The sequence below is a fragment of the Mangifera indica genome, unplaced genomic scaffold (assembly GCF_011075055.1).
Source record: "Mangifera indica cultivar Alphonso unplaced genomic scaffold, CATAS_Mindica_2.1 Un_0123, whole genome shotgun sequence".
Lineage (NCBI taxonomy): Eukaryota > Viridiplantae > Streptophyta > Magnoliopsida > Sapindales > Anacardiaceae > Mangifera > Mangifera indica.
In genome coordinates this window covers 52,164-63,282 of record NW_025401215.1, presented here as the reverse complement: position 1 = coordinate 63,282, position 11,119 = coordinate 52,164, and the positions used below count along the sequence as shown (strand labels likewise).

Sequence of the window (11,119 nt, the reverse complement as noted above, 5' to 3'; positions counted from 1 at the left end):
AATATCATTTTAGTATCAAACTGAGATCAAAGTTTGAATTGAGTTTGATTTCTATCAAACGAACCAAGTTTGAATACTTTTGAACTTAAAACAAATGCGAATTTGGATTCACTAAAGGAAACTGAACTTGAGCTCGGACAGACTTGAATCTAGTCCAAGTCTCACACGCAAGTTTGCATAGACTCCAATTAGGATTTGATTAAATCCAAATTGTTTGAATTAAAATTTAAACTCTAACTGTTCAAATTAAAATAGATTTGAATTGATTCAATTGAATCCAAAATTCGAGCGTTTCCAAACGTAGTTTAAATTTCTAACTCATATTCTCCTGTCGTCGGTAACCTAACCCACACCAGAGGACCATTTTTTCATTAAAATTTGATTGCACAGTTTCTTTCACAATGACAGGCCTTTCTCATTTGCCAATTATCTCAGTACAGACCTGGTTGTCATGGTCCTCACTCTTTAGTATTCACAATTTAATACGAAGGTCCTTAGCTGAGCTAAAATAATTAATACAATTTAACCCTTGATGTTTCCTTCAGTAACCCCCACCCTCCCCACAAGTGTTAAAAGTAACAAATTATCAATTCTTGTAACTTTTCCTTAATTGATTAATACATTCTACACTTAATTTGTTAAATTAAAAATGACACAAAGGGGTAAATTGTTACTCTAAAAAGTTGAATTTTTCTAACAAACTCAATCTGAAATTAATTATTCTATATTCAAATTGGATTCAAGTAAATCTTTGATTGAATTTAGTTTGATTCGAATTTATTTTTACAAATTAAACAGTATAAAATATAATTAGATTTGAAGAGAATATATAAAAGACAACTTATCAATATTGTATATAATACTTATATGTTGATATCTTATTAATTTAAAATCAATAAATTAATATTCAAACCTAGTTAACAAATAAATTATTTAAAATTTAATTTAAATTAATTCAAATTCAACTCCTCTTGTAAAGTAGCGGGAGTCGGCTTCTTTTATATTTAATGGAACCACAAAACGCAGGCGTTTCATAATCTGATGATACCTTGTGGCATTTTAAAGAAGGCCCGTATGGTGTTTCTGTTCGCGCGCGTGTTTTTGTTTGAGCTCGTGTGTGCCCAACTTGGTCTATGTTGTTGTTCTGTTGGGCCAATAATAACTGTCGGACCTGTTAGGCAAGCTAAAAAAGGTGCCTCCGTATATGGGCACAGGCCTATAAAAACTGTCGGACTTGTTAGTTTCTTGCTCTGTCCGGCCTGTCAAAATTGTTAAGCTTCTGTTGGGAAAGCCCAAAGAAGTGCCTCCTTATTATGGTACGGGCCCAACTTCTTTAACTTTAAGTGGATTTGTATTTGTGTTTTGTTAGGTTCAGGGTGGGTTTAAACAAACCTGCGTCTAAATAAACGTTAGTTTAAGCTTACATTGAATTTGGAGAGTTTGAGTTTCAGTTCGAGTTAGTTCAAATGGTAGCCAATGATTTTAGATAACACAATGAGTTGTCAAAGTAGGCAAAGAAAAAGTTTTGTTGGAGAAAAAAAAACCATTAAAATAGAAAGAAGAGTTTTAGTGAAGAATCGTCAACAAACCCTTAAATTACAACTAAATCTTTAATTCGAGTTTAATTTGTTTAAATTTTTTAATTTGAACTTGAGTTAACTCAACTCAAATATATTTTTACGAATGTTTATTTTGAAACTTATCATTTATAATACACTTATTTTATTATTATTTTTGTTGTTGAGGTGACATCCCACCTACACATTCATAATTGTAAGTTTTCTTATCCATTCCCTTGTGTGATATTTATCTATTGATATAATTTATTTTAATAATAATATAATTTATTTTATCAATAATCAGTTTAAATAAATTTCAATTTCAATTTAATTCACACTAATCATATTCAAACTTAGCTCAAATATAAGCCCCTAAGTGGTTTCGGTGTTGCGAAGGCCGATCAAGGGACCTAGATTTGACAATTTATAATATTTCATCTAATAATTTTTAAAATAACAAATAACTTAAAAAAAAAAAAAAACAAAAGAAAACCTTATTTTAAATGTATCACTTTTTTATTGTTGAACCAATCACATCGAACGTTTAAATCAGTAATCGATTAACAATCATTACAATAAATAAATTAACATAAGTTAAAAATTTAATTTTGAAATGATAGTAACATAATTTTAAACCTTGTTCTCCAACTTAGTATCTTTCTCTTTTGAGGGCAATACCCACCAATTTTAGCTAAGCATTCCATGATTGAAACTTGTCTTAGAAAGAAAGTTTAAAGTGGCAAAACTCCTTGAAGCAATTAATAGAGCTGACTTTACAGGTCGATACTGAGTTGAAAAAACCAACCTGTAAAGTCAAGCTGAATTAACGGGATGAAATGAAGAGATGAATTTAAAATCTGGAAAGACATCGACAAGGAAACAGGAGGAGGCTAAAAAGTTAACATCATTCCAAATCAAAAGAGTTCATTGCCATTGTTGTTATTTTTGGTTATGATGTTTAAACCAACATGACCCACCTGCAATTCAGCCTCCGTTGCCATTTCTTTGTCCCTCTGAGCTGTCTTCCATAAAAAAGCATTACAGATTTCATTATCATCTTTTCTCATGTGAAATGTTAAACTGAGTTCGATTTCTTTAATATTTGAATGAAGTAAGAGGTCAAGTGTTGTGTTTTAAAAGAAATGACTTCTGTTATTCTAACAACAGGAGGCCCAGTAATCATTGAAGAATTTAAAACAAGTTCAACTCTTGGTTTTTAAGCCAAGGAAAGGTGCTCTACTCTAATTCTTGGCATTTTGCTTGTCCTTAACAAATTTTGCAACTTCAGGCACCACCTTTCACGGCGTGACAGACAGCAAATTAGGTCCACTTTGCGGCGGTGCTCCAATAATACACCAACTAAATCTCGCTCAGTAGAATTCGTCATCTTAACCTTACGTATAAATCAAACTTGCCAGTTGCCATAATAATATGCTCCACATGGAAGCCCAGGCTCCACTCATCATTATTCATCATCAATCAACAACCTCAGCAACAGCAAATCATCTTACCTTCCATTTGCTGCAATCTTGCCCCTCTATTTTTTAGATTTTAATTAATATTCACTTTTGGTGGGCTTCTATGCATGTTCCTGTCGGGGACAGTGTTTGGTTCCTCGGCCTCGCATTCCTGTCGTGTCACGAGCTATGTTTGGACGAGAAACATGAATTTAATTAATTGCAAAACCAATATGAAAATAATGTGATCAAATTCATAAAAATAAAACCTTTAAATAGACTTTGAAATAATTCAAGAATAATTTACATAGACTACTTCTTGAACATTACCTATTACATGGAGAATGAAAGCTAGCTAAACCATGCATAGACATATATAAAAATGAATTCAAATTAGACGGAATACAAACAAGAATTATTTAAATCCAAAAAATCTAACTCAAATTAGTGATGAGCCATTGGACAAGCTTTTAGAAAACAATCGGATAAGAAAAATAAAAATCACTAAAAATAAGTTTAAAGATGAATTGTCGAACCTGTTTGTGAGGTTTTTCCTTTATAGTGGACGTCATTCTCTTTTCTTTTATTATTTGTTATTATATATTTTTTAAATATTTTAAATCACAACTAACTAGCATAAGGCCCCAGAATTAAAACAAAAAATGATGGCAACGATCAAAATTTTGAATGAAATATCAACGGTCTTTCTTCCAAGTTACAGCATCACATGTCTGTTTTTCACCTGTACCAGACATCTTTATAACAAAGAACACCAAACCACAAATCTGGAGAGCCACGTGGCTCTTGATCCAACAGCTGCACATACGTACGTCACTGAACCGTTAATCGGGCGTTGATGATTTGTTTGGTAGTCCATGGGCCCCACGACCCCATGTGGACCCATCACACCGAACCTTCCTTCCTTAGCGCTATTATTTATTGTATCACCACTCGCCATCATCTCTCTCACTCAGACTCTTCACTTCCCTTCTACTAGAACCTGACAGTGTGCACGTTAAACGTGATATAGTGCGTAGGATAAGAGGAAGGAGGAAAATGGTTCACAAAACACGTTTCTTTATTGCATTGTTCTGCATTGTTATTGCCGCTGTCGCCGGTCAGTCGCCCGCGACTTCGCCTACGGCTACTCCGGCACCTCCTACACCAACGACGCCGACTGCTTCTCCACCTGTGTCCACCACTCCGCCTCCTACTTCATCTCCACCACCGGCAGCGACTCCTCCTCCGGTCTCTGCTCCTCCCCCGGCAACACCACCACCTGTTAGCGCCCCACCACCGTCCACTCCGCCCCCAGCCACTCCACCACCGGCTACTCCTCCACCTACCACTCCACCACCGGCTACTCCTCCTCCAGCCACTCCTCCACCAACAACTCCACCACCAGCTACACCGCCTCCCGCCACTCCACCACCAGCGACACCACCTCCGGCTGTTCCTCCACCAGCTCCACTTGCATCTCCTCCAGCCTCAGTCCCGGCTCCCGCCCCCAGCAAGAAACCAAAGGCTCTGGCGCCTTCACCTCTGGGCTTGAGCCCCCCTGCCCCCCCTGTTGGTGCACCAGGCCCCAGCCTTACATCAGTCTCTCCGGGCCCATCTCAGACCGATATCGTACGTTCCATTTTACCTTCTTTTAAATTCATGCCCAGGATCCACATGTTTCATTACAGATCTACATTCTCCATATCTGCATTATCACTAACATGCATAGATCTCTACACTGCTTCGTGATCATAGCTTAGTTAAGTTTTAGTTAGGTTTAAATTTAACTATAAGAAGATCTTGTCGTTTATGCGTAACGTGGAATCGATACTATCGAGTCCGTTCCTGCACATTCTTCAAAACAATGGTGAATGATGTCCCTTAGACCACAGGACAGAAGTCCTAAAACTTAAAAATGAAACTAATTGCGCCAGGGTATAATAATAGTTCCAGTGCTAAAGAAATGACAGCTCAGTAGTGTACAAAGAGTGCAGGGATTGGGAGAAACATGAGGCACAGAATCCTAATGACTGCATAAATCCAGAACCGCCTAGTCCTATTTTCCTGTGATAATACAGGCTAATTATACCAGGTTTAACCAATAGGTGCATCATTCGAGATATTACGCCTTGACTGGGTCTTCTTGACAACACTTACTTCGGTGGATGGATTGATGACAAACCCAATAATTTCTAAAACCGTTGTTTAAATTATCTGGATCTTTTGAGGTTTTGATCGAGATATTGAGTTATGTTTTTGTATGATGATTGTTATGAGACTCTCTAATGGTGAAATTTTGATTGCAGAGCGGAGTAGAGAAATTTTGTTCAATGCAGAGCTTGGTGTTGGGATTGGCTATGGTGGTGTTATTGTTACTTTAGAGATCGTTTCTTTCATATGTACCTGAAGCTTATATTTTTGTCTTTGGCTTTCTTCATATATTGCTTAGGCGCCCCGGGATTGTTGATTATGGGACTCTTTATTGTCTGTATTTGAGTTATATATATATATGTACACACACATTCCGTTGGATTCTTTTGGAGATTTCTGAGGGGAAGCTTTTGTATTCGAGGGGATTTATTCTTTCTCTTATGGGATTGCTGGTGGTGGCAACTTCCATCTCACTGTCTCCTTTATCATCGTCATTATTATTATTGTTAGCTTGCCATTTCATTCATTTTTGTTTTCTTATTGTTACCTAATTCTTCGAATATATTCCCATTTCATTTCCCATTAAAGCAATTTCCTAGTGTTTCATTATCTTATCAAGATAATAGGGTTAGATTCGAACCGAACCTATTTAAACTCCAATTCGATTTGAACAAGTCTGAAACGAGTCAATCTTATACAAGCTTGTTTGAGTTCGAACTCGAGTTATTTGCCAAAAAAAAATTTTGATATAAAATGACATCATTTCGATCAATATGTATTAAAATAACATCATTTTAATAATGAAATTGTTAAAAATTCGATATCGAAATGAGTTGAATCAAATTTGAGCCGAGTTTGAGACTAGTTTTCACGAGCTCAAACTCAAACTCTATTACAAACCAAGCCAAGCTCGAGTTTGAGTTTAAGCTTAATTCGATTTGAATCTAACCTTGCAAGACAAAGTAATAAAAAGGCTTGCAAAACTCTTTGTAGGGTAATACTAAAATGGGTAAACTTACCATAGCATAACTTGGGGTGGTTTCAAGTTAAGTGAAAATCAAACAAGTGTCAAAAACAGGAAAGAAGAGTTGTTGATAAGACAAGTTTTGAAGTCAGCATTGATCGAGCAATGATCGTGGGTTGAGCTTAACTTCGATTAGCTAAAATTATTTCAATTTAAATTTGTTTGTTTGAGAACAACTATCCAATATGGTGTCCCATTTTTATATTATTAGGTTGTTATAGTATCAAATTGTTGATAAAACAAGTTTTGATAAGACATTTTTGTATCATTAGGTTGTTATAGTATCAAATTGTTGACAAAACGAGTTTTGATAAGGTATCTGTGAAACTTATAAAAGTTAAGAGGGCCAATTTTCTCGTGTAACCAAAGAAAATTACAATGGAACCCGAAAAATTATTGATAAACATATAAAAGTTTGGCATGGGTGTATTTGTAAATTTAAAAAGATAAGAAGCCAACTAAAGTTTATACATGCCCTTTACAATTTGAAGTGTTCCCCTTGCCCCTCTATATCAAAGTTTAGCATTTTCTATTAAGAAGTTTAGTGGAAAGGCTAAACTTTATATCAATATTTAGTTTTTAAATTTTCTTGTACACCTTTGAAAAATCTATTCACCATTTCAAAACCTCTATAGTTTTAAATCTTGCATTTACCCCCCTAAATCAAAGTTTAATCTTTCATATTAGAAAGTTTAGTTTTCACCCAAATTTACGGATATTCTTTCATCTTGTTAAAATATCAAATTTTTACTTATATTTCTAATATTACGATAATTCATGCGATTAAATAAAAAATAGTAAATATTGATCTTTATATATAGATTGAATTTTTTTCTTGTTTACATTTGTGTTTTTTATGAGATTTTAAATATGAATTTTTTAATTATAAAAATAACAATTAAGGTTAAGAGATTTTATTTGAAAGGTTTAATTGTGAGGATTGAAAAAAACGAATAAAATTATATTTAATTAAACTATTTGATCATAAACTTAGTGACTTAAAAATTAATCATTTCTATAACCCTAAAATATGGTTATTTTTTTATAACCCTAATATTAATAATTACGGAAAAAAAAATTTAAATAAAGTCGCAGGCAGCGAGTGTAGGGAAATTGTCCAAAATATCGTCATTGTCTTAGGCGGAAGAAAATCTGCCTCAAGCTCGAGCCCACCACAAGTTCCCACGCTTCTCTTCAATGGCACAAAATCTAGCTCTGCCTCTTCTCCTCCCAAGTCCACCACCCACAAGACCTCTCTTTCTTAACCAAAGCCAACAAATTCCACCACCCACAACGCCTTCATCACCACAACATCAACAAACGACGCCTTTATCACCACAACATCAACAAACGACTTCATCACCTCCCTCTTTCACCCCTCTTCTTCAAGACTTCCTACACCAACAAAACCCCGCTCACACTGAGTCAAAATCCTTTAACTCTTCCTCTTCCATACCCAGAAACCGTACCCGAATTGGCAAGTCACGTGACCCCAACCGTGGAAAACCCTGGTCAAACCACCGCCTCTCTAGTAAAGGTCAGCAGGTTCTCCAATCTTTAATTGATGATTCTTTTGACGTGAAAGATATTGATAGTGTTTTGTTACAGTTATTTGAGTCTCGTGAAGTGAAACCAGATGTTAAAATTGATGCTTTGAGTTCTGATGTGTTGGGTATTGTGAAGGGTTTAGGGTTTTACAAGAAAAGCGACTTGGCGTTGAGTGTGTTTGAATGGTTTAGGAGTCGTAAAGATTGTGAGTTGATCTTGAATGGTTCTGTTATAGCTGTGATTATTAGTATGCTAGGGAAAGAAGGTAAAGTTTTGGCTGCAGCTTCGTTGTTGAATGCTTTGCAAAAAGATGGGATTTATGTCGATGTTTATGCTTATACTTCATTGATAAGTGCTTATGCAAGTAATGGAAGGTACAGGGAGGCTGTGATGGTGTTCAAGAAGATGGAGGAGGACGGGTGTAAACCTACTTTGATAACTTACAATGTGATTCTCAATGTGTATGGAAAAATGGGTATGCCTTGGAATAAGATTATGGCTCTAGTTCAGGGAATGAAGAATGCCGGAGTTGCCCCAGATTCTTATACTTATAATACCCTTATAAGTTGTTGTCGGCGGGGTTCTTTGCATGAAGAAGCAGCTTGGGTTTTTGAGAAAATGAAATTAGCGGGTTTTAGTCCAGATAAGGTTACTTATAATGCATTGTTGGATGTTTATGGGAAGTCTAGGCGGCCTAAAGAGGCCATGGAGGTATTAAGGGAGATGGAGATACATGGTTGTTTACCCAGTATTGTGACTTACAATTCATTGATATCTGCTAATGCCAGAGATGGTTTGTTGGAAGAGGCGATGGAGCTTAAAAAACAGATGGTTGAAGTAGGGATAAAGCCTGATGTTTTTACTTACACCACCCTCTTATCAGGGTTTGAGAAAGCCGGGAAAGATGATTCTGCAATGAAGGTTTTTGAGGAGATGAAAAGTGCTGGCTGCAAGCCAAATATTTGTACTTTTAATGCTCTTATTAAGATGCATGGAAACAGGGGAAAGTTTGTGGAGATGATGAAGGTTTTTGATGAGATCAAGACATGCAATTGTAACCCGGACATTGTTACTTGGAATACACTTCTGGCAGTCTTTGGGCAGAATGGGATGGACTCAGAAGTGTCAGGAGTGTTCAAGGAGATGAAGAGGGCAGGGTTCATACCTGAGAGGGACACTTTTAATACCCTTATCAGTGCATACAGTCGTTGCGGTTCTTTTGACCAAGCCATGGCTGTTTATAAGAGAATGCTGGAAGCTGGGGTTGTACCGGATCTTTCCTCCTACAATGCTGTTTTGGCAGCATTGGCGCGGGGAGGGATGTGGGAACAGTCTGAGAAAATACTTGCTGAAATGAAGGATGGTCGATGTAAACCCAATGAGCTAACATACTGTTCTTTGCTTCATGCTTATGCCAATGGCAAAGAAATTGAGCGGATGCTTGCTCTTGGAGAAGAGATATTCTCTGGTGTGATTGAACCTCATGCCGTGCTCTTGAAGACCCTTGTTTTGGTTTATAGTAAAAGTGATCTTCTTACAGAAACAGAGTGTGCTTTCTTAGAATTGAAGAAAAAAGGATTTTCCCCTGACATAACCACTCTAAACGCAATGATTTCAATTTATGGCAGGAGGCAGATGGTTTCCAAATCAAATGAGATCTTGAACTTCCTGAGTGAGAGTGGGTTCACTCCTAGCTTGACAACCTACAATAGCTTGATGTATATGTACAGCCGTTCTGAAAATTTTGAGAAGTCCGAAGAGATGTTAAGGGAAATTTTGGAGAAAGGATTGAAACCTGATATAATATCATATAATACTGTCATTTATGCCTATTGTAGAAATGGTCGGATGAAGGAGGCTTTGCGGGTATTTTCGGAAATGAGAGATTCTGGCCTTGTTCCAGATGTAATCACCTACAATACCTTTGTTTCAAGTTATGCAGCTGATTCATTGTTTGAGGAGGCTATTAATGTGGTTCAATATATGATCAAGCAAGGCTGTAAACCAAACCAGAACACATACAACTCCATTGTAGATGGTTATTGTAAACTCAATCGTCGAGATGAGGCAATCACGTTTGCTAACAACCTTTCCAAGCTTGATCCACACACTTCTAAGAGGGAAGAATGCAGGTTATCAGACCGTATAGCGAAGAAATGGTCTTAGACATTCCTCTTCTTCCAAAGGGATGGCAGTTCAGTTAGTGTGCTTTTTCAGCACCAGACTCTGCATCTGGCATTTTATTTCTCATTTTGTGCCCAATTTGTATACTGTTTTGGTCTGGAGATGAGCAGATATGTAAATCTTTGTACTGAATCCTGCTGTTTCTTTGATTGATTCCTGGAGCCATATTTTTGGTCTATAAATATGGCCAACCCGATAACTTGTATAGATGAGATAAAAGATGGAAAGTGGGAAGGAAAATGATTTAACCTGTTACCAGTCAAATATAAATTAATCCGTTTTGTTAACCTGTGTTTCTGTGCATATTTTATGTTGTTAATAATTTTCATAGGTTGTATAGGGCTTCGTGATTCAAGCATGATGCCAGTCGTAGGAAGAACTTGATATATACAATTTGGTCATTGATCAAGCCTGCAGAATCTACTCTTCAACTGAATGTGCTGGGCGTACTATATTATTATTCATAATTATGTGCATGAAAATGAAGTTGAAGCTGTGGACTGCATGTTGATATTTGGAGATTTATATATGGAATGCAAGAGAACAGAGTAAAAGAGATCTTCTTGTCATGACATTAATTATCTACCAATTAAATACATATGCAGTGATCACTTGGAATCAGTCCCATCCACTAAAAATATATTATATGATTATTACAACCAACCGGAAACCACTGGTGCCATCGTACATGGACAATTGATAAAGATGCTCTCGGAGCTCGACTGAAGCTCGTCTATGGCAATGTTATGAGAAAAAAGACCTAAAAAGAAGACTTGTTCATGGTAATTCCAGCATTCTCACAAGAAAGAATGCCAATATTACCATTCCATGACTTTGTCCCATTGACGGCCATTTAGATGATGCAACGACTTAATACAGTGAAATTCTTCATACTATGAGAGGAAATTGTTGTAGGGCACACATTTTTCGAACACTTCTATCAAATGTCTTCATAAATTTTGACACACATTAAATAGCATTAGAGATTTTATATACTGCAACATCCAAGATATCATACAATCTGATAGTAATATATTATATATCCCCAGCAATCCAGCCTGTGTTTGGTTAGTTCTGGCAGCCTGAATTATGCAAAAGCTGCAGAAAAGAAAGTTACAATGGCCAACTAAACCTCCCAGAAATGTGCAGATGGTTCAGTGATTAATTTTTGGCCACACGTATAGAAAGTTGATCAC

The 11,119-nt window shown here is 36.3% G+C and overlaps 2 protein-coding genes across 2 annotated transcripts; both read left to right on the top strand.

Moving 5' to 3' along the window:
• The first annotated feature begins 3,967 nt into the window (after positions 1 to 3,967).
• LOC123207959 (classical arabinogalactan protein 9-like) lies at positions 3,968 to 5,693 on the top strand. Its single transcript, XM_044625448.1, has 2 exons — positions 3,968 to 4,645; positions 5,323 to 5,693. Exons 1-2 carry the CDS (start codon positions 4,073 to 4,075, stop codon positions 5,395 to 5,397), a joined length of 648 nt encoding a protein of 215 aa, XP_044481383.1. The 5' UTR covers positions 3,968 to 4,072; the 3' UTR covers positions 5,398 to 5,693.
• A 1,607-nt stretch (positions 5,694 to 7,300) lies between these two features.
• On the top strand, positions 7,301 to 10,210 carry LOC123207963 (pentatricopeptide repeat-containing protein At5g02860-like). Its single transcript, XM_044625453.1, has one exon. The coding sequence runs from the start codon at positions 7,389 to 7,391 to the stop codon at positions 9,903 to 9,905; it is 2,517 nt and encodes an 838-aa protein (XP_044481388.1). The 5' UTR covers positions 7,301 to 7,388; the 3' UTR covers positions 9,906 to 10,210.
• The last annotated feature ends 909 nt before the right edge of the window (positions 10,211 to 11,119 follow it).